The 27,452-nt window shown below is 40.1% G+C and overlaps 2 protein-coding genes across 3 annotated transcripts; one reads left to right on the plus strand and one right to left on the minus strand.

Moving 5' to 3' along the window:
- Positions 1 to 1,195: 1,195 nt before the first annotated feature.
- Positions 1,196 to 6,239, plus strand: her13 (hairy-related 13). Its single transcript, XM_067507205.1, has 4 exons — positions 1,196 to 1,584; positions 1,854 to 1,940; positions 2,042 to 2,123; positions 2,590 to 6,239. The coding sequence occupies exons 1-4, from the start codon at positions 1,495 to 1,497 to the stop codon at positions 3,048 to 3,050; spliced, it is 720 nt and encodes a 239-aa protein (XP_067363306.1). The 5' UTR covers positions 1,196 to 1,494; the 3' UTR covers positions 3,051 to 6,239.
- Positions 6,240 to 6,380: 141 nt separating this feature from the next.
- LOC137128731 (period circadian protein homolog 2-like) lies at positions 6,381 to 27,380 on the minus strand. Of its 2 annotated transcripts, none has more exons than XM_067507203.1 (22): positions 27,222 to 27,380; positions 22,883 to 23,444; positions 18,936 to 19,028; positions 18,522 to 18,676; positions 18,165 to 18,286; positions 17,632 to 17,833; positions 17,109 to 17,160; positions 16,214 to 16,356; positions 14,691 to 14,769; positions 14,464 to 14,570; positions 14,191 to 14,344; positions 13,982 to 14,090; positions 13,623 to 13,896; positions 13,126 to 13,273; positions 12,899 to 13,035; positions 12,499 to 12,705; positions 12,118 to 12,363; positions 10,647 to 11,731; positions 10,274 to 10,505; positions 9,892 to 10,123; positions 9,624 to 9,774; positions 6,381 to 9,111 (listed from the first exon to the last, which is right to left on the minus strand). In XM_067507203.1, exons 2-22 carry the CDS (start codon positions 23,326 to 23,328, stop codon positions 8,956 to 8,958), a joined length of 4,530 nt encoding a protein of 1,509 aa, XP_067363304.1. In that variant the 5' UTR covers positions 23,329 to 23,444; positions 27,222 to 27,380; the 3' UTR covers positions 6,381 to 8,955. The 2 variants fall into 2 exon arrangements, with proteins under 2 accessions (XP_067363304.1, XP_067363303.1); XM_067507202.1 differs by having other exon boundaries at positions 13,126 to 13,276.
- Between the last annotated feature and the right edge of the window lie 72 nt (positions 27,381 to 27,452).

A 27,452-nucleotide genomic window follows, 5' to 3' on the forward strand; every position in this document is an offset into this window, starting at 1 on the left:
TCTCTCCACAGTCCACACCATTAAAGATCTGGAACAGAGATCTCGAGGTTGGCGAGGTGCCAAAAACCGTTTACTTCAAAGCCCTGAAACTCCAACTTCATTGGGGGCAATAGTTTTTAGTGGTGCTTGTTTTTATTTTTGCGGAAACGCTGTGCAATTGTGGAAATACAAGACACTTGAAAAACCCCCACTATATTTACCTGGAAGGTAGCGCAGAGACCTGTGTGGGGCTTTTTTAAGGACACAGAACAGTTCGATTGTGAGGATAATTTGCATGATAATAAAGTGTCTACAAAACGTAATAACGAGGGCAAGCTGGGCTAGTGTCTTGGACACATTGTTTGCAAAGGAGAATGCTAAACGAAACCCAATCTATATACAGAAAACAACCAAAGATATGCATCACTGTATTTCCCAATAGCCCAAATATTGTTTATATTTTGACACTTTCATATTTTCGCTTTCACGAGCCTCATTCGCGCCCCCACATAATGTAGATACTGCAATGTTTTTTTGTTTTTTTGATCAGATCTTACAAGCACTCTAAAAGCAGAGCAGGCAACGTGAGAATGCAGTTGCACACAAATTGACAGAAGTCACCACACAACGAGGAGAACAAACGAGGTGCAGGCCAACACCTGTCGCTTTCTTTGGAGAAGGGCCCTTAATTCCCCCGGCTGATTCAGTTTGGGCCGAGGGGCCGCCAGCAGCAGCTGCCAACTGAAGGCATCGCGTTACATCCGCCAAACAGACGGGTAAATCTGCCGGGACTCGGACACAAACGCAAGCAGAAGCAAGAATGGGTAGGGCAGAAACCAAAAAGGGGAGAATATTGCTGTGGAAACGTGGATATGCTCTGAACGTGACGCTTGAAAATATAAGCTGTTAAAGCTACAAATAAAAAGCACTACGGGAAAATTATGTCAATAAATTATAATAATAACACATATTATGAACATGTCAAAAGCTCCCTCTTGTGTAAAAAGATTCTCCAGAGTCCATCTAACAGATAAGTAATCGCACGCTTTATTAAAAAATTGAAGATTCGGTGCATCACTTTTTTATTCTGATTTTGCAGGACAATGCATTTTGTAAGTACACAGAGTTCATTAGTACCAACAGAGAGGAAAAAACGGAGCGGTCGGTCCCCTAACACAATAAACTGTCTGATTAAAGCCCGGCAGCTCCTCGGGGCACAGATCGGGGTTGACCGCAGACAAAGGGAGTGAGCGCTCATTGGCTCCGACCGTGTGCGCTCTGTTGTTCCCCACCGAGAGCCGCTCTGCCCCCATTCACATGTTAATAAGCCCCTATAAATACTAACAACAGCCACTCAGTGCCAGCAGCACGCCTCTAACCAGAATTGCACAATAAACACAGGGCGCCTCGCCTCCGAGTTTTTTTTCTTCCTGTAACCGGTTCGGTTTGCCAGCTGCCCTTTGCCGACGAGTCCAGAGGAAAAAGAGAAGCCACACAAGCCACGATCCAACCAACATGGCCCCCTCGGTTCGGCCCAGCAATACTGGACTTGGGATAGAAGAAGATGATGAGTCCTACTATGGGATTCAGAAAGCGGACAGAAAGGTACCTGCAGAGGGAATAACATGACTCTCTGGGAGCGTTTGGCAATTACGCACTTGTCACGCTGGTCATGGATTTCGAGTTTTTGGCTCGATAGGAGATATTTATTAATAATTAGTAATATGCCATAAAAGCGTGCAACGAGGAAAATTCCACAGTGGTATTGGTTTATGCATACAGTATCCATGTATCGAATGCTGGGAGGATTAGGTCATTGTACAGTTTCTCTCGTCCTGTCTCTTGCTAAAGTGTGGGTTTTTGTGTTCATGCAGTCTAGGAAACCTCTTGTGGAGAAGAAGAGGCGAGCTCGCATCAATGAGAGTTTGCAGGAGCTGCGTACTTTGCTGGCAGACACAGACGTGAGTGGGGAGCGCACACTGATCCACAGTTCACCTGTCGTTCTTGTGATTCATAGATACACAGATTGTTTCTAATGGCGCTCCACTGATTGTTTCCGCAGCTTCACTCCAAAATGGAAAACGCAGAAGTGCTCGAGATGACGGTGAAAAAGGTGGAGGACATCCTGAAGAACCGAGCCCAAGGTGTGCACAATTCTGTTCAAGTCTGTTAGATCTGCATAAGCGAGGGGGAGACTCCTGCTAATTTCAAGTCATTGAATTTAATGGCACACCGCGAAATGACAATAGGTGCCTTGTCTGCTTTAGATGTTCATATTGGAAACACACTGCCTGATCTGCAGTAACTTTGAAATATGAGGGCAACCTTTTAAACAAATCAGGTAATGCATGATTGAAAATGAAATGCAAGGGGCATTGGGCCTGTGTTCTTATAATAAGCTGGAAATAATGATCAATATTTCACTCATTTCTGAGTGAAGTCATGAGAAAGGCAAGAAAGTGACACAGATGAAAATGACTCTGCTGTGAATCCGGTGGAAAGACTTAAAAAGCAATTGAAAAATGCTCCATCACAAGTAAAATCTAAACATGTTAGTGCAGAAGCATTGTGCAGTGAGGTGTAGTCACAACTCTCTCCCTCTTCCCACAGAAACAGAGACACTCAACCGAGAGGCCAGTGAGAGGTTTGCAGCTGGCTACATCCAGTGCATGCATGAGGTCCACATGTTTGTGTCCAGCTGTCCTGGAATAGATGCGACAGTGGCAGATGAGCTCCTCAACCACCTTCTGGAGTGTATGCCTCTGAACGAGGACCACCTCCAGGACGTGCTGATGGATCTAATCACAGACACTTCTGGAAACAATAGTAGCACTTGGCACGGAGGTGGCGAGGTCCTCTGCACATCTCTGACTTCACCAGGAGGAAGGAGTCTGTCCAGCAGCTCATCCTCGGCCCTCTCCCCCTCTCATTCTACTATGTCTAGTGAAGACCTGTGCTCCGATTTGGACGAGACCGACAGCGAGCACAACCAGAGTTCCATGGAGAGCATGGAGAACAGGGAGGCCCTGAGCACCATGACCTATCCTCGATCCATGTGGCGGCCCTGGTAGAGGACTGGATGAGATGGAATACATTTGGGATCAAATGAAGCAAACTTTCTGCTTGTCCTTTAAATATTTGACACATCGACAAGGGAAATTCAACACTTTGAAAGCTGTCATTTGTTGGTGGTGCAATCTGCATTAATGGGCTCATTTACCCCTGCAAAAAACTGGCCACATGCATGGATTATCTCCTGGACTCACTGTACCAATGTTAAATAATCAGATCTGTTGGATAAGACACAAAAAGAGCAATTACTGTTACAACATGGAATGAGTGCAACTACAAATCACTCAAGGAGGGACAGTGACTGTGCCTGTCCTTTGTACCTTCAGCTTCGAGTCTACAGTCTTTCTATGGCATTCTGAGAAATGAAGGAATTCACCACGTGATGTAAAGGAGACAAAACAAGTTGAATAAAACTATATTTAATAAGAATTCTAGATACTTTGTCTATCACTGACAAACGGGTATTAGAGTGTTAAAAGGTGCTTTTTGGAAGAACACCCTGCCCTGTCCACTGTTATAAAGCTCAACACACATAAATCCAAACGATGGGCAGAAAGCAAACAGGTCCACACTTCTTTTGTCAATATCTCTGTGTATATGAGGAGAAAAGCTCTTTTAGACGTTTGGCAATGACTCTGATTAATATAAATGTTTCTATTGTATTTCATAAAGGCCTGTAGTTTATTGGACCAGTAGCATCCTTCAGAAGAAGTTGTAATAATGTTCAGAAATATTTTGCTAGTATAATGTCTGAATTTGCTAAATAAAAGAAGGTAACTGCAAAGATTTTGTCTGACATCTCTTGCTGCCCCCCAGACTTTAAAGGGAATATGTAAAAAGTTTTATTTTAGAATGTTTCCAAAAGAAATATGGTCAGTTAATCAGAGTCAACATCGATTATTAAAAGCACTGGGGTTTAATATTTAATCCATAACCCTTTAACAGCCAAATCATGCTCACAAATTGTTGTATGTAGTTAATCATATTTGCCCATTTGGCCACATCAAGGTGAAGTCCTTTTGGACTGAACATTAAACTAACAGCACCTCAGTAACTTTAGAGCACATCCGCATTATATGCCTTCGTCTTCCCCTCTACACCTCAGCCTTCCCTTCACACCGCGAGGACGCGCACGATGTGTGCGCACATGAGAGAGTCGCGCCTCTCCAAGTGTCTTTGCTCTCACCTCAGACACAATAAGGATATTGACAAATGGCTGTTAAATCCTGCCTGAACCGGTGTTCAGCGAAGCACCCGCGACGGGGCTCCCGAGAAACAAGGTCTTTTCCCGGCAAAAAGAAAGAAAGAATTAGTCTAAGTGGTTTAAGGAGGAAAGCAGTTTTGTTGTTATTGCTTTTATTGTTTTCATGACGTTGTGGGACCAACGGGCTACATTTATTATTTGGTGAAAATTGCACGTCGTTGAATGTCTGTTCAATATATGATCCTTTAGTAAGAACATGACTGGATGAGGAGGTGTAGAGCCTGGGTGTGAAGGTCGGAGGAGACTGTGATCAAAGCTACTGTTTGACAGAGAGTTCAGGCTCAGATTCTTCAAAGGGAACAACCAGCGTGCGTGTGCGTGCGTGTGTGTGTGTGTGTGCTGGTTCAGACAAGCTCGAATGTTGTTCCTGTTTTTGAACAATGATTAATGAAAAGTGTGCTTTAAAAAAGTCAATGCAAATATTCCAGCTTTTTCTGGTACGATTTGGACGTGAATGGATGTTGAGCCACAGCTCACTCAAACCTACACAAATAGACTGATCTCATTCATTTCCGGATCGACACGTAAAACGTTATGTCCATTAGGGGCCCCTGAGGGCCGGCGAAAGCTAAACTGTGCACAGTACTGCCTGTGTGGAAAGTTTGCAACGAGCCAGTTTATTGTAGTAAACCGATGAAATCTATGTCCGACTAAGCCTACTGTAAAGCTATGAATGCTAAGTGATGAAATTTAGATTTAGATAAACAGTGTACTATAAATCACTACTGTGTATTATTGTATGTTATTGTGTGGTGTGGTGTGTATTTTATTGCACTTTGCATATCTCAAGCATAGCTGTTATATGATGCATACATATTTGCCTAGGGCCTAAACAGACTCTAGGACTCTACTGAGTCCAAGTTCATCATCCAGGACAGCTGTGTGTTTGTTTTTTTTGCAATACAAATACATTTGGTACTGTTCATCAGCTAAACCCAGTTTTAAACTAAATAAATTAAATGCTCCAATGTTCAATGTCATTGTAATAGCCATGTAATCGCTGCCCTGTCTGGTCAAATCAACGTGACTGAACATAGGTATCGTTCATCAGAAGCCACAAGACCACAAGACTGCATTTAGTCTTAGCCGGGAAAATAAAGAAAGATCAGACAGGAAGTAGAACTATTGCATCCCAATGCATATTGCGCATGTGATCTGTGCATCTGAGGTTAAAGGTCAGGCTAATGCAACAGTTGGTGTGAGACAGATTCAACGGTAGAAAAGAGCATATGGTGGTGAAACAGATCCCCCAGGGAATCCTGCCATCCTCTGATGCTTCTCAATATGAGAGAACAATCCCCTCACTCAGCTGCACCATGATTATATGTGCACACCTGTTACACTTGATTTTGTCACATAAAACATATTTATTATTTCTTTAAAAGAACGTAGATATAATTCAAACATAACACCACAGCTTTTTTTGTTTGTCTTGTTTTTGCTTTAGGCGAAATTGGGGACTAAAAAAAGCCATTTGACCAGTCATACAAGAGAATTAAATTCAGCATATACCCTCATCTGCTGTTGTACTTTAAGCATTTGATCTTTGGTCTTTATATAAATGCAATATTAATTAGACAGAGTACCCTTTGACTGTTTATAAGAAACTTTGCCACAGAGTAATGACAGCAACTTATCTATATGGCATCATGAAGATGTTTTTTGAATCGCTTGCATTTACAAACCTAATTTCCATAAAAGTTGTGACACAGTGTAAAATGTAAAGCAGAATCAATATTTGCTTTTCATTAGAGGCCACTGCATGCTTTTCTCATTTACATTTTACACAATGTTACCACTTTTCCAGAAATAGGGTTTGTACCTATAAACAACTGGGGCAGTGATATTAATGTCAGTGTTTTGTTGTTTTTTGTTTTCATTTTTAAGCCCCAGGACCCCTATCTGCTTTTAAATGTGAACATCTGAACCTAAGTAAGTTTTGAAAGTCATAATCCTTTATATTAAAACTTTAGGTCTTCTGTATAAACACAAATTAACACATTTCTTTAGGCATAAAAATGCAATTGTTAAATTTAATCTCAGTTGTATAAATGAGTCACACTGGTTATATTTCTGTAATTTTATTACAACATTGTTTGCATGTCTCAAACAACACATCCACAAAAATGCACAGAAGTGTGCTAGTTTAATACAGACTTATATGGTGGCAATGAAACAAATTTACATGACATTTCACAACATCATGTGCCAGTGCCATGTGTATGCATTTACAGATCAGGATGCTTCCAACAGCTCATCACTGTGTGATTTGTTTGTCTGGGGCCTTCAGAGTCTTAAGGTCTTAAAGCATTGGTTTTCATTCATTCTTGCTTATACGCACGTGGGAGTTGGAGGCCACCTTTAACATGTTCTGCACAGAAAAGGGAAAACAGAGATAGGCTGCAGTTGCTAAAGGTGGTGACAGACCTCTCTCCTCTCTTAGCATTCATAAAAGAGAGTGGAGTAGTAGTAGAGACTCTCTGTTCAAACCCATTAGTCATTGGAATTACTAATTTAATATATCTGACCACTCCATTGCATTTACCACATGCATACACATGCTATGTTCTGCTTACAGTAACATAACAGGGGATTTATTTAGGTAGGGTCCATCCCCAACTACACTTAAAAGCTCTGTCAAATAAATAAAATAGAAACACAGAAAAAAAAAATAGAAAAATAGAACAAATAAAAAAGTGCTGAAAAGTGTATACGACATTTAAAAAAACATGAAAACAAACTAAGCCACTGAGATGCTCTTGGTCCAGTCTGTGTTACATTCACAAGCCCTGTCCCAACAGTTTCTCTGCCTTAGCACCAGAGTTGTTCCCGGTTCTCATACTGTTTATTACAACTGCCCTGATCCAACATGAATCACAGTTTCTTTAACATGTTAGATGATAAGAAGCTCGCATTGCTGCTGCTGCATATACAGAATGTCGCCATGTCCTGTGCAGTCCAGGTTACTGGGTCACACAGTAGGTTACTGATGTAACATGGTCCCCCTCTTTGCTACAATTATAATGCTGTTGTCCAACTTTGCTTGCAGTGTTCAGTGCTGATGCTTCATATGCATCCTTCTGACCTACTGCTTTCCCAGTACTCAAATATCCATACTGCTGCACACACATGTGCAGAGACTTACGATTTAGACTCTCTTAGATATTGTAAAAAAGTTTCTCAGTTTGAAAAAGCATTTCAGGGTGAGCTAGTTTTTTATATTTTAATTCAGAAAAATAGTGTAAGTAATATGCATGTATATAATATGTGTAAGAAAATTAGCAATGAAATGTCTCTGATGGATGCAAGTTGTTGAGACAATATAATTTTGCATATAAATCCTTCAAATAGCACTGATTTGTTCTAAAAAATGACATTTCTCAATAAAGCTGCAACACATTTACAGCATAAGAATATTAGAATTTTAGCAATATCCTGTAAATTGTATAGGTATATCTTTATTTAAAAAAGAAAAAAGCGAGAAGGCAAAATGTATCTTTTAAAGATACAAAGTGGAGGTAAAAGGGTTTTTCAACTGCAAAGAATCTTGTTAATATGGATAAATAAACAAGTTTCTTTAGCTTTAAACATTACTTGCATTCTTTGAACCTCAGCATTTTGTGCACCGATTTTCAGATGCTGACTTTTAATATAATAAAAAATAAATAATTCAGCAGATTCTTAATCTGTGATGATGCCCACTTGATCGTAGCACCTGTGCTGTTTCAAGGTACAGAGCCCTGCAACACTTGGGGGCCAAGCTAAACTAAAACCTGGAATTAATTTGTCTGTTTCACACTTTTAATATAATTAAGAGATAATTGTCAACGCCCATAGGATGGATGGATTTGGTTTAAAAAATAGTGTATAGTATCTGGTATAGAATAAATAGGATGCGTACTGTAGTTTAATGACTGATTCACACTATATTCAGATTGTCATTTTCAGGCAGCTACAATAACCTTACCTATCATTCTGATGCCTTTTAACTCAGGCTGCCACTGCTGTATACCTGGATAATTAAAATACTCAGATCTGAGGAGAGTAGTGGGAAAAACTCACCCATGAATGTGAGAGTCCTTGCCCATTGAGCACCACAACTAGTCTACTAAGTCTTGATGAAAAACAAAGGGGATCGGGATTTGTAGGTCCAAAATGGGACTTTGTGAAGAAACAAGAACACTAAATGTCTGGCAGCTTCCTTGTTATTAAAACAATTCAAATGGTTTACTGACATTTTGTCAAACACCTTTCTAGTTAGAGGATGGAAAAAAATGAAAATTAAAAAAATATCTCAGAGGGCAAAGGCTACCAATCACACATGCTAGGCCCAGTTCATTCCAGAAAGTGTGTTTGTGTGTGAGCTGGCTTAAGTATTCCGTGGGGGTCAAGTATACATTACTGCCCCCATGTGGGCACATAAAAATGCACTTCAACAGCAGTCCTAAGCTCGACACACAAGGGCGACTGTTGCATCCTCCAAACCATCAAAATGGCACAGAGTTCATCTTGTTGCATGTACATGTGTGTTGTAATGATGGTCAGGCACACAACTGTTTGTGTCACAACCAGAATGTGTGTACGTGTGTGCGAGCCTTATGAAGGTCTATAGCTGGATGGGTGTGTCCCCTTGTTTGCGTTCAGGAGCCAGAGTTTAGTTGAGGCTGGGGCTCCCTTGATTGACTCTGGCTGTTTTGACCCCCGTGGCCCAACTCCTCACCCAACTCGCCCATTTCCATGTCTGGTAGATCCTGCTCGATGGGGGCCGCTGCCGTATCCTCACAGTACACACACTCCTAACACACAGACACACACAATATTAAGAACATGTCCTGCCACACTGGCCAACAAAACCAGATTATGTACATGGTACAAACATATTTAGCAATGGCCATGTCTTTGTATTGATAGTATCAAGCTATTTGGAAATTATGATAATGTTTAATTTTCTATGATGGTGTAGGAGCACAATTAAAGTCTGGTGGCTCAGTGGTAAAGCATCGGTATGGGATGCAGAAGGCCGCGGGCTTTGTATCCCATCCCACCATGTGTGACCCTGTATTGGCATATGTAAACATATGCCAATACATAGCTACATCAGTACACAAGCCCATATTCAGCACACACTAAACCATTTGATTTGCTCTAGTGTTGTTAAAATGTGTCTTTGATGATAAATATACAACTCTTTACTTTAGTAAGAGGTTGTCATTCTGATGGGGCTGATGGACAAGTAAATGATCCTTGTTGTTTACTCTGATCTATAAGATGCTTTATGGTTCTGTGTGTGTGTGTGTGTTTTCCTAACCTTGACATTGATAGCAGCAGGTAGACCTCCCCTCCTCATCCAGGGGTGTTCCTCCACTAGTTCTCGTCGCTGGTCTGAAGTGAAGTGTGGCTGGCTCTTTTGCATTTGCCTCAGTCTCTCTTTGTCTTCTCGCAGAACCTTCTGAATATCCCTGTTTGTCATGAAACAAAAAAAGAGCTTAACAATTGACTCAATTATTGTTGCAAAATATGGCTTTGCTGGGAATGTCCCCTCTTATAATATTTCTCAATCCTGCTTATTGACCTACCTGGATGGCATTTGATAGGTCATCATGACTTTGTCATCAGTATTGGCCATCAGCAGCCACAGGGGCTCTTGGAGAACATATTTAATGAAATGCTCTCCCTCCCCTTGAGCTGTGACGTTGGTCTGTGATTGGCTGCCTTCGGACCCTCCCTCTCCCCTCATTTTGGCTTTGCCCTTAGGAGCGGGTTCTAGAGAGTCAACACTGCCAAAGTATTTGCTGGTGTTGGAGCTCCCTGTACAGAGTTTTGGAAGGATAGGAAAAATTATAAATGCTTCTACCAGTCAATCAGAATCTAATAATATCACAAAGTAGGAAAAAGAAAAGTTTAGGTTACTCAGTGGTTAGAAATGTTCTTCTCAAGCTTTCATCTTCCTCCACTGACCTGTTCTGCTGCCAGAAGCTCCACTAGCTGAGGTACCACAGCCATTACAGCCTGAACCTGAGCCTGAGCCTGAGCCTGACCCTGATCCAGAGCCCGATCCTGAGCCCATGGAGCCAGAGGTGGCTGATCCGGTGCCAGAGTGAGAGTCCTCTTGCTCTTGCAGAAGAATGTCCAGAAGGTCACAGGATGAGGAATTACCATCACTGCGAGCGCCATCTCCCGAAGACTCCACCTGACACACGGAGGAAAACCATCAGAGACCGTCACCACCACCAAAACTCTAATGCAAAGGAAACCTTTAAAGGACATAGGCCTGTTTTTTACTCACAGATACTAAATGATACTATATCATTTAGTTAATTGTATCTCTTACCTGCTGGTGGCTTTCAGTCATGGTTGTGCTTCCGTTCTTCTCCCCTGCTCCTCCTGACACTGGTGCTGTACTGCTGCCCTGTCCTATAACAGGGGGTGCGGCACTGTCTTGACGCTCCACTAAGCGCTGCCCCTCCTCCATGCTCAGCAGATTGAGCTGCAGTGGTGAGCTGCACCGTGACTCAAACAGAGGTGGTGACGTTGCTGGGTCTCGTGTCCCAGAGGCCGGAGTGGAGGAGCGTGATGCCACCCCTTCTCGTTGTTCCATGGTTGGGGCTTTGGGGGTTTCAGCGGCAAGGGCATAGGGAAAGGACTGAGGTGGATAAGGGGCTTGAGCAACAAACTGAGTCTGCACTGGGAAAGAAGGCTGAGCAGTGAAGGGCTGTTGGGTACTGTAGGCAGCCTGGGGGGCCTGGAAAGGCTGCTGGGTAGTATAGGGGATCTGAGCAGCTTGGAATGGCTGTTGGGGAGTAAAGGCAGTCTGCACAGGAAATGCCTGTTGGCCAGTAAAGGGGGTTTGCGTTTGCATTGTGTAGGCTTGCTGTGGGGCCTGAAAAGATTGCTGGGTAGTGTATGCAGGTTGCGTCTGGGTCTGTTCAGGGAAAAACGTTGGTCTGGGAGCAGCTCCCACCTGCCCAATCTGACCTAACTGTCCAATTTGGGGGAAGAGGTAATTTGGTAGCACCAGGGCCATCACAGGTGTAACAATGGGTGCGGGAAATGGAGTGGCAGTAGGTGGGGCTTGGGTGCTCTGACCCTCGACAAAGCCTGTGGATAGGGAGGGATCAGGGTGAGGAGCTGGAACTGGAGCTGAGGCAGCAGACGCGGAGGGGTAGAGTGGGTATGCAGGCACCATGGCAGGGTAGGAGACGTTAAATGCTGACTGTGAGGCTTCTGACGGAGACCACGAAGTCTGGTTGAGACCTTGGAGAGGCGGTCGGGGTTTGCGGTTAGACACAGCACTGTCTGATGAATCAGGATGCTTCATTCTTGGCTTTTTTGTCTTTCTGTTGCGGTTGCCCTTCTTGGTAGTGGTCTCGGGCCTGGTGGTACCCTGTTTGGCAGCACCACGTAGTCCAGACGATTCTGAGATATTACAGGCAGAAGTCGGATGGTTGTTTTATTATCGGAGATATCAGAAAATGTTTAAAAGACTATTACCAATAGTGTGATAATAATTCATTTACAGTACATTTACACAAACATTTAAATATAGAATGAGATCCTATGTTAATAGATGTCAGATACTAGTTTCAGTCTAGACGAAATGTTTTTTTATGCATCTTGGTTTTATTTTATAATTTCCAGTGACCTCGTATTAAACAAGAAAATTACATGCCAACATATAAAACATGTTTTAATTAAACCTGACTTGACTATTTATATGTAAAGCAAAAAGATAAACTGTGACCTATATACTGACCAATGATGACGACTTAAAAGTGGTAAAATTACCATGAAACTATAATTACCTTCAGCATTAGCTGGACCTCTCTGCTTGTGCGAATATGTGGAACAGTCCTTCTGAAAGGTCCTGGCATTGTGGAGCTCCCGGCAGCGGTTGAGGAAGGCCTGCTCTTCCTTCTGGGTGTGAGCTGCAAGTACCTGTTTGGTCAGTCCCAGCCTCTTGTAGGCTTCCTTCTCCTGGCTGGGTGGAGACACCACGCTGACAGGCAAAGCTGGGGGTGCCGGGCTCTCTGCCACATCCTCAATTATCTCTGCAAACAAATCATAGCCATAAACATCAGTTAAAAAGAAATGTTTATGACAGATGGATTAATCACATACCAATGCTGTTTATTTTCCAGGTTTCTTTCCGCATTTGGGTCTTTGGTTTGGAAAAATAAACTGACCTGATTCTGGCTGAGGCTTCTTGTCTCCCACATGGACGATGGTGCTGCTGTAGCTGCACTGTGAGGTAATGGACACAACACTCTCAGCCTTGCTCGGCAGAGTGAGGGGAGCAAGGGGTCCTCCGACTACAGCAGCACCTCCAGATGGAGGTTTCTTTGGTGCTTTCATGTTTGCCAGGCCTGGCTGGGCATTTAGCATCAAAGGATCTGGATTGCAGACAGAAATCTTTTGTTAGAGCAGGTGATTCCAAGTGATTCCATGAAATCCAATAAGAACATAAAAGGGCAATGTTCTCATTTAGCATTTGTGTGGTTATAAAATTGAACTTAGTATTAAGAGGTTGGATATAATCCACTAGGTTATGTGTGCAGCATGTATACCGGTGCCTGATGTGTATACCTGTGTTTGTATCCTGAGCCACTTGTATGCCATCCTCTGAGCCCTTCTTGTCATCATCGGAGTGTGAGGAGGTGGTGTTTGAGGAGAACTGATACTTCCTCTTCACTGTGATGGGGATGTTACAACTCTCCAGATACCTAGGAAAAAGAGGACAGTTGAATGAACGTGACCTTTCGACATTATCATTACCAGGGATCAAACACGTACACATACACACAAACCAATACCTGATGACGCTGTCAAGGCAGCTGATCTGCTGGTAGGAGCAGACAGTCTGATCTTTGCAGGTGATGTCCTCCATGGTGGCTACAGTGCTGTCTCTGACATGCATAGAGTCCTTCAGACGCACTGACTGAGTTTTCTGAGCTGTTGCTGCTGCTAGGGAGAGGGGAAAGACAAGAATGTAAACACAGAACTGAACACCAATTTTTAACACACATGCTTTAATTTGTTTTATTTCACTTTGCATCATATTTGTCTGCCACAAAAATAATTTCTGATACAAAACCCCTAACCCTGCCTTTTATCAAGACGATCTGCCTCTGTTGTAACTTGCATTTTTAACCAGTTGTTAATTGCGCTGATGTTTCAAAGGCCAATAAATTAATCCCCTTTCCCCTTTAAGTCTGTCTATGCTATGCCTATGTGTGTTCTTCCTGTAATTAACCTGAAGTCAAAGTAACTAAATAGTCAAATACGCTTGGTGATATTAAATTGAACTTACTGTCACTAGTCTTCTTCTGCTCAGGCTTCGGCGGCGAGGTTAAGGGCGAAGGGGAAGGTGAGTGTAGGCAAACCTGGGAGTCCTGGTTCTTCAGCATGTGCACCCCCTTACAAATCTCCTGGAATGTCCGGGAAGGCTTGGCTTTGCCCGTCTCCTCTCCTGTGTTTCCCACATTCCCATTGCTCTCACTAGATGAGCCGACACTCACCAGTTGCTCATGGGAGCCATTGCTGCCATGGCTGCCATAACCACTCGAGCCCATGTTGTGGACCGGCTGAAGTAAAAAAAAGTCTGTTACAAAATGATAAACATTTCTGCAAATGACATCAAGAAAGCATCTGGTATATGTATGTACATACTTGAAGCAGTAGCCTGTGGATCTGTTCACTAATTTCTTGGATATCTGAGTCCATGATCTTGCCCCCATGGAAAGCAGAAGCTGCAAAAACATCTTCATTTACAGGACCCCTGAAAAACACACCGACTGCTGTCAACAAGTATCTTCAAAGTGAGAGACATACCACTTTTTCTGACAAAAAGTAGATAAAACATCACTCTGTACACTTACATGCGGACTTTGTGCCTGCCTATGACAAAGGAGACCTTGCGACTCCATGGGTTAACAAAGCTGGACCAGCTGGTGTCGATGGTTATGTACTCTCCATTTTTGGCGCAGAAACGGATCGAGGAGTGGTCAAATGGTTGACCAGCGTACTGCAGGACTGTTGCCAGGAGAAGATTAAGTTTGAGAAAGAGAAAAGCTAAAGCAACAAACTAAGGCTTTTAACCACAGACACTGAGCACATTATTTAAGGAAACCAAGTGAATTATAGGTGCTTACTCTTCCGATGCACAGCCAGCATTAAGGGTCTGTCACTTGGGTGCAGATTAAGCAACACAGGGGTCCCAATCAGGTCCTGAGGGAGGTAACCCAACAGAGGAACAGCCCTGATGGAGAGATAACAATAATATAGTTTTACTATTAAGTAGGAAACTGCCCATATTTGAACAGGACATGTCACAGATATTCGTATACTGAATGAACAATAGAGGGTTCAGTCCATTCACCTCTCATCCACATCCTGGAACACACAGTTCGGTGTGTGTGTGGTAGTGAAGATACGTTTATCAGGAGGGATTCTGGGAGCTGGGGAGTGAGAGAAGAAGAATCAAAATAATTGGCGTTTTAGTAATGAGGGGAAAAAGGAAACTATAACTCCAACTCCAACTAACTTCAGTTAGTGAAAGCAACTGTGGAGTCACTAATAGACATAACAATGTTCTTAACACTGCTTGAAATCTGCAATACTAAAAAAGATTAGATTTTACAATCCATGTTAACAGCATCTTTAACTGTAGAAGAGAAGGTTTAATTTAATCTGTAACCGATTGCAGTTTGAGATCAAGGTGAACTATACCAACACTGAGCTAAATTGAAATAAAAATGTGTTACATAAACAATTTATTAAAACTAGACAAGCTCATTATTAGAGCTATCATATCTTTCTGTTTAAACGTGGTTGAAAATCTTTTAGAATCTGATTAACGGATTACCATTCACCACATCAACATCCATTTAAGTGACTTTCTAATTCCGGAATCTACACATTTAAAACAAATATTCATCAGATTGATAACTTCTAATTGTTTTTTTCCTTTGCTCAAGCACTTTTCCCAGTGGTACATCTTTTGTAGGAGTATAATCTTTAATTTAATATATTTAACACACATAAGAAAAGACTCCAAAGGTAGTTAATCTGGATTAAAGTGTTGCTTCAGAGCAGGAGAGCAGTAGCAAACAGACCTAAGAACTCAAATTATTTTTTTCTTTTTCAAAGACTTAACAGGGACCATTATCTGATCATTTTAGAGCACCTACGTACATGTTTATGGATATTTTCAGGAAGATCATTGAACACAGAAGTAAGTAAAACATCCTCCATGTAATAGCAGTTGTTGTGTTTTCTGTTATTTTGTTTATGATGTGTTTTTAAATATCTGTATAGCGCAGTGAATTATTTTATGCACAGTGACTTGTTTGTTTGTTAATTATCAACAAAGCAGTTTTGTTGCTGCATCACGTCTTCTAGACCCACAGGATTTTATCTCATCCTTTCTTATCTTTAGACACTGTAAATTGTCATGATAATAATTAATCATGATGCAGGAGGATTACAAAATTGGTTTATAGTTGTTTTCACACATGCACTGGAATCCTGTACTTCTCTGGAGTTTACCAAGAGAATATGCATCTCAGAACGTTTCTATCAGGCTAATGCAATGGCTTCTTCCTTTTTTCAACTGTCACAACTTTGCTTTGCTTGGAACAAAACCCTATGTCCTGCACCATACTGTGTGTATAATGATTTGCCTTCTGCGTGCCCTGGCCAGGCAGTTTCTCTATGTGAAAACGCTTCGGATTTGCAAAATCTTCCACTTTGCCTTACATGTGTTAAATGAACCCTCCAGGCAACATCAGGACTTGATTCTCTGGACACTGTCCAGAGTTTACATGTGCAAAATGCTAATGTCATTGCGTAGTAACATGACCTATGAAGATTTTTGTAAGAGCATGTGTTCACAGGTTTTACCTTCATATCCAGAGTGCACCCTCTCAGCCAGCAAGAGGCAGCAGAACTGTTCCTCTCCCAGCTCAGCATCCTGGACTTTCATCAGGTAAGGAGTCATACGGAAAGGATAGTACTGAAGATCCCCTTCACGCTCCTTACCACCACTGCAACAAACACATTACCACACACTGCTAAAGTAATGGCGTAATGGTTCATAGTACTGAAGGCCAAATAATGCCTAAATATGTACCATTCTTCACAAGGTTTGACACTTTAATGTAAATAGGAACAAAACAGATATTTGGATTTAGGTTTAGCAAGTTAAAGTAAACTCCTATCTACTAAACATAAAGCTTATTTACTATCAACTTATCTGTTATCTACTTAAAGCTTATCTACTAACCATATACAATTAGGAAATTGTATGTTTAGTAGATAAACAGGACGATTTAACGTGTCCTAGTAAAGCTGGGTGAAAAACTTGTTAAACAATATGACACGATAGCTCCTAAAAGATGTAAATTTTTTTTACTGTAGTCCTGTTTCTTTTAACTTTTAATTCATTTCATACATTTTAATATGAATATGTCTTTTTGAGGGGTTAAAGTTAAAGACTAATAATCGGTCTTGCACACAAATGTTGTAGGTCGAATATATTCAAGTTGTAATTTTTTTTTTTATGCCATGATACTTTTAGGATATTTTACATAACCAACAAAAACTCTTTACTTTATTCTGTAGCTGTAAAACCCTGTCTGGCCACTAGATGGTAATATAGATTAAAAACCCACAGCTGTTGACTTCCTCCTTCCTCTCAGGCATCCTCTCTCTAATGCTCACCAATCTTTAGCTGGCTCAGTGCCTGTTTTAGCAGGAAACTATGGATCAGAGAAGCTGCTGGCCATTTTTCACTCACCTGATGCGGCAAAAGAAGGATTTCTCCTGCATGCACTCCGTGGGAGACGACTCTGAAAAAGAGACAGTGGGATGAATTTATCAGCAGTTACATTAGACTGACAACCCATTTCTTAGTCATCAATATTGAACACACCTTTCAGAGGACCTTAAAAAGCTTGTCTCTCTTTTAATAATAAAACCAAGACAAATGCCAGATCAGTCAAAAGAGTTTTATTTAAAAATAAAGCTGCTCACCTCTTGTTAAATAGCTTGTGTTGCATTGGCATTAAATTAACTGAAGAAGTTGCAACGAGCTACAATCATGTTGTTGTTTTTTTAATGAGAGATTATTAGAAATACTCACAAGTGAAATGTAATAAAAAAAGACACAATAATAACTGCTTTAAATTTACCAGAGACGTAAACATACACATCTAAGATGCATTGTCGCCAAGGTTTGAAGAGTTTAAGTCTAAATAAGGATTATTTAGGAAATAGGGACATTTTAATCTTATTTTTCTTAGTTTAGAGAAAGCTGGTACCTGCTCCGGTGCACATGCTCCATGATGGCAGGCGGTAGGGTGTGGTGAAGCTGTAAAACACGCTGACATCCTGAGGTGTTAAAAACTCCACAAACTTAGCGTTATTGAACACCTCGCGCTTGCAGTTCAAGATGGACGCCGCCTGGTCCGAAATGTAAACAATCTTCCCAGTGATAAGTGAGACTGCTACAGCAAATATATCCTACAGGTAATAAAAAAAAAAACAGAGATTTGAAAAGAAAAGATTTGTTAATTTTCATTTTAAGGAAACACTTAAGATAATTACTGCATTGTGAAGCTGCAGATTGGCTCAAGACAGAAATTTCTTAAAAGTACCAGTGAAAAGCTAGAACAGACCCTCCTTATTCAATGCTTTTTCTTAGTTTCGATTATTTCCTACATTGTAAAGACACAAATGTATCTAAACAAAATCAAATGTGTTTACACTGTTTGTATTTAACACCAAATATATTCTATAGCTGTAGGCCTTTTGAATGTTTGGTTACTGTGATATAAATAGCTGAGCTACTTACTGTGTTTTTGAGGGTGTATTCAGAGGTAATGCTGTTGATTTCCTCAATGGTGTAGGATGAAACATCAAACCCTGGTGGCTGACTGTCATTAATCATTAGCATCTGGTAGTACTCCTCATTGGCTGGATTACAAAGTGAACACAGATTAGTACAACAAACTTTTCACATACTGTCTATTCATAGAAAAATGTGTTTTGGTGTATCATGCTTTATCTCATTCATTAAACCCTAAGAAATATTTTGTAATTGCTTTTCATCGCATATTCAGACCCAGAACCGAGAAACATGATTTGGTATCTATAGCCCAAATTGGTCAAATTCCACAAAATGTTTTATGCCAGGAGAAGTGAGTCTTACCTTTGACCTGTTTGACACATCGCAGTGCATATTTGAGCGTATTGACAGTGCTGGACTTGCCCTTGCTTCTCTTTTCTGATGGCAAGTGCATCTTCAGCTCTTTGAGGGTCTTGAAGAGTTCCTTCTGTGTCTTAGCTTTGGCTGACTGTTCACTGCTGCAGGGTGTGCACAAGAAGGACACACATGCGTCAGAACTACAAGGTCTTACTAGCACAATCACACAATAAAAAGAGCAGTTCTCCAGCATGGAGAGCAGAACAAGAGTGGCTAGCATGTAATGCCATGGGACTTGGGTGATAACTGGGATGAATCTTTTGTTGGGACTATTGACACTATTGCTCCAAGCAAGATAAAACTCTTACTACCGACAATTCTTTACGTCTATGACTGAGGTAAATTCAGATTTGTACTAACCTGCAGCCACTGGTTGAAGGGTTGTCCTGCTCGGAGCTAACCAGACTGAATGCATTGGAACTACTCGGAGGCGAGGGACTGTGAGAATTTGAGCTGTAACCATAAACAAAATGCCAAAGAGCGGAAAGAGCGGTTAGAGCCACAGAACAAAAAGGTAAGACACAACCCATTAAATCAAGGACTCAGACTGAATGTCACATGCTTTCAATCTGTATGCACTTTATAAATAACTGTGTGTAAATGAACCATCATATGTCAATACAATTTTAAATAATTCCACTCAAAATGATACTTTTGAGCTTATCAGGCTGAAAGTAAACTTTAAAAATGTACAAGAAGATAAAAGGAAATAATGAAATTAATTTTTAGAACTGGAAGGTTAGAACTGTTATTTTTATTCAACATATTCCAGCAGTACCCTTTAGATAGAAAATGTGTTATTCTTTTGTCTTGAACATAAAAAACTTTTAAAAAATTTTAACCTGCAAGTCTGTGTATGTCCAAATATCCTAAGTAGTTTTTTATGAAGGAATCACATAATGTGGTGATAAACAGACAAAAAAAGAAATTTACCAGTCAACACTATCAATTTATAAACTACTCACATGTAACTAAAACAACAGTTTCAGGACTTTGTATTTATTTTTTCAAATAATGCTCAATTACATGTTACAAAGTTTGTAATGACTGACATGCTTTTTATTGCCCCAAAGTTTGTATTTTACACAAATATTGTGATGCAATGTTCAAATTAGGGCTGCAATGATGAAGTTCTGATCTATTTCCTTTAATCTGCTGATACTGAGTCAGGTCCTCAGTACCTATTTTTAAGATCGCCTCGGGACATCTCCAGGGTAATATTACTCCGGATGCCACTAAATCACTCAAAACTTTCATGATGTTTTTATGTTGTGTCAAATTAAGCCTCATTACAGTCATGCACTAATTTGCATCTGCTTTTACTTAAGATTTCTGATACTGCACCCCTACAAAAAGAGGTAGCAAGTCAAGGCAACACAGGCTATGGAGAAACTGCACAATAGGGAAACCACAAGAACTGTGATTGGTCAGTTCAGACTGTTTGAAACTTCTGCAACATGTTTCCAAGGCAACGAGAGATTGTTGATAATGACTATAACGTCAAGGCGACTTTAGAAAGCCTCAGTAATCTTCTACTTTTTAGCAACACTTTCTGCATTTCCGTCGCAAAGTAGGTGATAGAATATAAAGCCAAATACTTCTGCTAATAACCTTTTTTTAAATTACTATTACTATATTATTACTATAGAAACTTACAAGCAACATAAATTCACTCACATTGCAATTTATAATTAATGGTCTAGCAGCCAACTTAAAAAGTTACCACTGTCATTACAAATTAAACAGTCAGGCAAGTCCAGTCCACAAGTAGAGAAATGTTTACATTCCATTCCATTTTTACATAGTCATACAGAAATGTATTGGGATAAATAGCCCCATTAATTTAAGCTTAAACTGACCCTCGCTGTTATTTACAAAACCATAACAGATATAGGGAATAAATATTACTTTCTACACTGTGCATGAGCAACAGGGGCTAGCACAAAACAAAAGGGACACACTTCCCCAATAAATGCAAGCACAGTGTGGGTGTACTTCACATTAGGACATTTAGTTAATTTCTTTGTGAAGATATAATTCAAACTTGAGACACAGTATTTTTGATTCTGCTCACCAAAATCATCGGCTTGTTCACACTTGTTCAATGGAGTAAACAAACAAGTTACAAAGTTAAATTTGACACTGTAGATGTATGTCCACAAAAATATTAAGTGTAACCCAAAACGTCAAGTTTAACCTACCAAAATGCTAGGTCTCTTTGCTTTAACTAACAAAAATGGCCAAGGTGTACATAAAAAGAAAGGTATTATTAAATAATGAAGATTATCAGTGTATGCACCCCCCCTTCACGAAATGTTGTCTAATATTTTGTGTGTCCCTTTGCCTTTATAACCTCCACCAACCTCTTAGCGTACCCTCTGGGGAGCATGTGTATCTTTACAGCTGTAATTTTAGTTGATTTTTGAATGGCAGAATTGTTCCAAGTCTAGCAGATTGCTTGATTGTCCACCATGTACAGCCTTCTTCAGGTCTACTCAAAGGTTTTCATTATATTTAAGTCATTCACCTTGTTCTTTTTAAAAAATTCCTAAGTTAACTTTGCTTTTGTCTTTTGATCATTGTCCTGTTGAGGGAACCGCTGCCTCTTTATTTTTAGCTTTCAAACATCTTTGAACCCTTTGTGTCATCCTAATTTTAAACAAACACTTACTGCGCCACAGTTTATAATTAAGTGTTAGATCCTAAGACTCAGGAGTAGATTGTTGGGGAAATTAAGTCTGTTGTCCAACAGATACACATTTTCTAGTTAACCACTTACATCTGATTAATCCCAAGTCTTGGTATCTAATGTTTACTGTAACATTTGTCAGATAGCCTGCTCTCTGCTGGCAGATTGGATAAAACAGCAAGAGAAGGTCCCAAACACATTTGTCAAGATGGCTCTTAAACAATCAAAAACTTTACGGTCAGCATACAAGCCTCTTTGTGTCTAAACATGGACCGAAGTCTCCCATAAACCACTAATCTAAAGAATCTTCATTGTAATTCTTGTCAGTTCACTAATTTGGCTCTTTGTTTGTCGTAATAAAACTGTCTGTCTGTGTGACAGGATGCAACAGGCTTAACTTGTAGGTGAAACATCTTGTTGTAAACAATCTTTGGCTGAACTCAACGTGCCACAGCCTGGGCAGAAAGAGAGTGTGAATCAGTTGGTAGGTAAGCTGGCACATTATTGATATATGTTCTAATACCATATCGTTCATGAATGATTAATTAGTACATCTTTAGCAAAGATGTATAGAGTTAAACAAAGTGTTTCTGAATGTCCATGACAAACTAGATTTGCACCAAGCTAAGTGTAGGTTACTAGTTAAATGGAGAACATATTTATACTTTTCAAAATAGTTTTGGGAATATTAATATTTATTCATAATTATCATATACTGTAAGGTACCAGTGTCATACAGCTGTTTGATGCTGTATGCTCATTGTGTTAGTTAAAAAAATATTTATTTTCCAGTAAGTCTGAAAGACATGTTCATTGCAGAAATTATGGTGATGCAGTGCCAGCAAAGTTAAGAATAAAGGGAATCCTATACATGCATTTAAGTATACCTGCAAGCTATTTAGAGTCTCATACAATATGTTTTTATCTGACCGGTTATTGTGTTTAGTTGTCGACTTTTCCCTAATTCTTAAGTGTCTGTGTCTTATTGGATTGCATCACAAGAGTTTCCAGTCTTTTCTCCACCTTGTGAATGTAAATGGAGGTGGAGAAAACATTAGCGCTTGGTTATGTAATGGCTGACCTTCAGTAGGTGCGCTGTTTTCTTCAGACAAGAGATGGAGATGATAGTCAGACAGATGCAGCGGGCCATGTTATTTAAAACCTGGCATCTTTTAATCTCATATGGCTAATCATTAAAGATTGGGTCCCAGGAGCAGCACAGCAGTACAGAATGCTTTCCAGAAAAATAATAATAATAAAGTAATAAAAACTAATTCTTGTCTGAACAGAACTAACATGATGTTTTTTGAGTATGTCACACCATATCATGACTATTATACCGACAACATTGACACGTGTAGACTATCAAGTCCATATCCATTGTGTTTTTGAAAGGCACTAACAAGTAATTTGTCAATGAAACTATGCCAACAGTCTTTGTCTTTTATAGTCTGATAATTAGGAACAAAATATCCACTGCTAACAGTGACTCACACAGGAGAACACAGTGCCACTTTTACATTTAATGAGCCTTACTTCTGGGACCTAGATGGTTTCCTCTCCTATAGTGGGAAAAAACTGAATTTACTATGATTCAGTACATGTGACATCCTCTCACCTCTTGTTGCTCCCTGAAGACTCCATGAGAGCAGAATCCTTGCCGTTACCATTTGAGCTGCCCACAGATTCATTGCCATGGGAGTCATTGCCATGTGACTCATTCCCATGGGATTCTGTCCCACTCCCACTTGAGCCGCTGCCACCCATCTCTACGTCCTCATGTAATGGCACGCGTGGCCGCTTCCTGTCATTGTGGGTAGAACCCGGTGAGGCCGGGTGCTCATGGCTGCTGTCGCTCCCCTCAGAGGCCAATCCCAACTCGGGTTCCAGTTCAACCCCATCCCCACCTCCACATCCCTCACTGTAACTGCTGGCCATGTGGTGAAGTTGGCTAATTGAACCGCAGGAAGAAACGTCCACCTGGAAGCCGACCGTTCCCCGGTTCCGTTCCTGCCTGTTCAGGTTTGAGTACAGGTAGCGCTTTGGATCAGTGTCCTCATACATGTGATGAGCTAAATGTCGAAAGATGAGGGATCAAGTTATCTTCCACATGATGATGCTGAGAAGCACTTGGCACTGGGGTGTAAATGAAGTTGATGCCTCAGGAGGGTAATTATAGTCTAAAGAGAAAAAAAGAGAAAATGTTAAATTATTCAGACAAACATTTACAATACAGAACACTTCTACACTTGTCTGAACACTCTTCACACTCCTGCCATCAGGAAAGAGGTTCCGAAGCATTCGGGCCACCACATCCAGACTATGCAACAGTTTTTTCCCGCAAGCCATCAGGCTCCTCAACACACAGAACTGAAATGGAACTTAAACACACTACAAACCGAACTCAGCACATTCTCATCACTCACTACTCATCTCATTCCACCACCACTTATTTATTATTTATTTACTTTTATCATTCTACATTTACTGCACTACACTGTTCACCTGCTGTTTTTTGCACATTCCAATGCAATTGCACTGTTTACATGCTGGACATTTAAATGTACTATACCGTTTACATGGTGCTCTTTTTTACACCCTTAGCACACTTGACTGTACTGTACTGTACTGTAAAATAGTATACAGTAGGTTTACTGGTCGGCACTGTCTTGGGTTTTGTGTCATGTCCTGTGTTACTTGTGTTGTCTGTCTACACTGTCTGTCTGTACTGTTTTTTGTCTGCACTGTTTGCACTTGGTTGCACTCAATGCACTTTACTATAGCTTGTGTTGTTTTTATCACCTTGGTTCTTGGAGGAACGTTATCTCGTTTCTACTGTGTACTGTGTACCACTGTGTATAGTAGAAATGACAATAAAAGCCACTTGACTTGACTTCTAGAGAGAGAAAAACAAAAATAAAGAAACAGTCAACCATGATCCATTTTTTTAATGAAAGGTGAGTATGTAAAGATGACAACACAGCTCTGCAAACTTCAATTCACACAAACTATTAAACTACCCTGAATTTACCTGTACTATTGAAGTAATTTTCTGTTCCTATGGCTCTTCACATAATAACTAAAAAGCAGATAGGAAAAGAAAATGACAACAAATCTCAGGGGAGAAAACAGCTCTAGCTCCCAAATAACAATATTATCATTAATGTCAAGGTTGTGACTCCCACAAAAACAGATGTCTTGATGCATTATCCATGTTCACTTAAGCACAAATCAAATAAAATGAGAAAATATAAATAAAGTTAGCCTTATGTAACAGAGCAGTTCCCTTAAATCGACAAGCAATATAAAAAGAAGCGAAGAGTCCCTTGTATCATGACCTTATATTCAGTAACTAGACTAGTCACCTTAGATAACATCTGCCAACTCTGTATGTAATACAAGAACCCATATTATTAATACACATTTAATCTAGCTTGTGTGAAAGCACAATTATATATTATTATATAGATTATAATATTCAAAAGCATTCAGTGGTACAAAAACTAAAAAAATAAAAATAAAAGAAACTAATAATAAAAAAGCTACAGTTTCTATTATGTCTGCAGTCTCTTCCTCCTCCTACTCCACCTACACCCTCCACAGCAGAAGAACAGCAGGATATTTTTTTCTGTTAAAAACCTAAAAAGAAATACTGGCAACAGGTACCAAAGCCAAACCCAAAATATTTCAGTTTTCCCACTAGCTATCCACGATCAGGTTGCCTTTGCACTTATTTATATAAGTGCGCACATTCAGCAACATGTCTATTCTTCACTCTCTTTACATAAGCAGGTTTACATAACTCATCAAAGTTACAGGAAAGGTTTCTGATGTTTTAAATATCCAGAAAAAACTAGTAGACTTTCCAACCAGCCACACATTCACTGCCAACTTAGGAAATGACCCACTCTACTAGAGATTTTTGATACAGTTGCCAAGTCTTCATAAAAACCTTCTATTGGCTACTGCAAGTGACCAATCAGGAAGGAGCAGGGAATGAGAACGATGAGGAGGGTTAATGTTAACAGCAGGTTATATTCATGTCAACAGACACAGAGGGTCCTTATTTGTTTTTGGACAGAGACAAAGTTCACAACTCTAAGAATAGTACATTTTAGCTTATGACACAACAATAGGTTACATAAAATCTTAAAACCAGATTGTTAACCATGTATAATCTAAAGCTATAACTATTATTTGCTTTACTAGAAACTGCATTAACTGTATGCAGCAGGGTAGAACATGCCTTTAAATGAATTGGCTTTATAGACAGTTATATAGACTCCATTGGCTATAACTATTATTTTAGAGTGTCAAAAACAACCCCCCCACACATCCTCAAAACCCTCTTGAGATGTGCACACAAGCATGTAACTCTTAAAAAAAGTGCAGATGAATGACATAATGACACTGTAATCGCTCTACTTCCAGCTCAGCCTTGTTTCAGCTACAGCGCTGATACACCCAACACACTAGCACAGATCTCAGGCATTATACAACTGCTGCTCCAGTCACATGGATTTGGCTATAGTGCAAAGCAGTGGTAGCCTTGTTTCATAAAACCACATGCTTTCACATGGATTCAAGTGCTCTGAAGTACATTCTTTGGTGGATACCCATGACATAAAATACATGAATATAGTTAAAGACAGAATATGGCCATAATCATTTCCACTATGACGTCAAACACAGGGCAAATCATCTGTACAGTATTTTTACAAAAGAACAAGCTAAGCTGCAATGGTACTGTTAATGTGCTGGTATAAATTAGCAGTAATTAGGAGTTTGTGTTTTGTCATATTAAGGACTACTCAATCACATTTTAAATGACAATTGCAGTGAGCTAGACATGCCATTATACTACACAAGTGACTCTATTATTACATTTATCTATCTTAGATCTTTGAAAATATTAACTATACATTAGTAAAATTATTATAAAAACGGCATCTACTACAATGACCTAAATGCTTTTATAGGATTTGTCATACAGTGTGTCCTATTTTAAGCTGAAATAATGTTATGATCACAATGTTTGACTTAAAGAAAATCCCCTGTGACCATATAGACATATTTGATATAATTGGGGGTCAAAATCAGCTTTTGGTTATCTAAAAATGTCTAGTATGGATGTGTAGATCATATTTAACAAAACACCAATGTACATTGATGTGTCACCTCCACCTAATATCTACAGGTACAGAGTAAGAAACAGAGGACAATTAGTTTTCTCTTGTGTGTGTGTGTGTGTGGAAAGCAGGCCTCTTACAGGAGTTACCTTGAATGGTTGCGTCTTAGAAATAAACCTACTTGCCTGATAAAAATAACCCATGGATTTTAAAATAACACCAGACCTATTCCATTTGACATTGTGGAATAAACAATTTTCTCAGGTAATACATATGAAAATAAGGAAATCCATTACAGACAATGCTCAGATATTCTGACTCCTAGAAACTGACAGATATACTGGCTCATGTCACAAGTGAAGTATTATAAATACAATTACAATGTACGGTGTGTTTCATAGACCAATTATATAAAGGTTTAAAATCAAGGAAAATACGGTTAAATGTTTTTAGAATGGAAACAAACCTCCCTTCCCCCATCTAACTCCCATTGACCTGCTATTCAAAATCCACACACACGTTGACCTGCAATCCACTGCACGGTACACTGACACAGTTATGTAAAAGAAAGGGTTTCGTTAAAAAAACGCGACAAAACAGCAGCTGCTTAGCCACAGACGAGCCACTTCATGAAAGCAGACATTTTTCTGTCTTATCGAGTGTTTACAAATCCTCGAACCGGCATTTTATGGTTATAAAAGTACAATAAGTAGAGCAATCAGAACTGTCGCGCATGCGCACATCGGTTTTTGTTATGCAACTTATTTTTTAAAGCTCATTTATTCTCTCTTACTATAAATATTAAGTGTAAACTTGCGGAACACTTACCTATGTTGCTGAACCAAAAAATCCCCAGCTCGGACGTCTCTCGGTGTTAAGCAAAATCAACCACTAAATACAACATTCACTACTCCTCAATGGGAGACGGCATTCAAGCGGTTTGACTCACCAGTCGGCGGATCCTCCCCGGCTGTCTCCGTCTTCAGCCTATTAGCCAATCTAATAGCTCGCTGCGCGACCTCAATTTAGGCTCCTCCCCTCAGCACTTCCCAATTGGCT

This window comes from Channa argus, chromosome 6 (assembly GCF_033026475.1).
Source record: "Channa argus isolate prfri chromosome 6, Channa argus male v1.0, whole genome shotgun sequence".
NCBI classification, from domain to species: domain Eukaryota; kingdom Metazoa; phylum Chordata; class Actinopteri; order Anabantiformes; family Channidae; genus Channa; species Channa argus.

What these genes read in the sequence shown, in the direction of transcription:
- her13 (XM_067507205.1), top strand. Translation starts at nt 1,495, where the DNA reads ATGGCCCCCTCGGTTCGGCCCAGCAATACTGGACTTGGGATAGAAGAA. An exon ending in TTCAGAAAGCGGACAGAAAG is followed by an intron (nt 1,585 to 1,853) that starts GTACCTGCAGAG and finishes GTGTTCATGCAG; the next exon opens with TCTAGGAAACCTCTTGTGGA. An exon ending in CTTTGCTGGCAGACACAGAC is followed by an intron (nt 1,941 to 2,041) that starts GTGAGTGGGGAG and finishes TTGTTTCCGCAG; the next exon opens with CTTCACTCCAAAATGGAAAA.
- LOC137128731 (XM_067507202.1), bottom strand. Translation starts at nt 23,328, where the DNA reads ATGTATGAGGACACTGATCCAAAGCGCTACCTGTACTCAAACCTGAAC. An exon ending in AATACACCCTCAAAAACACA is followed by an intron (nt 17,834 to 18,164) that starts GTAAGTAGCTCA and finishes TATTACCTGTAG; the next exon opens with GATATATTTGCTGTAGCAGT. An exon ending in GGTGCACTCTGGATATGAAG is followed by an intron (nt 14,770 to 16,213) that starts GTAAAACCTGTG and finishes CTCACTCCCCAG; the next exon opens with CTCCCAGAATCCCTCCTGAT.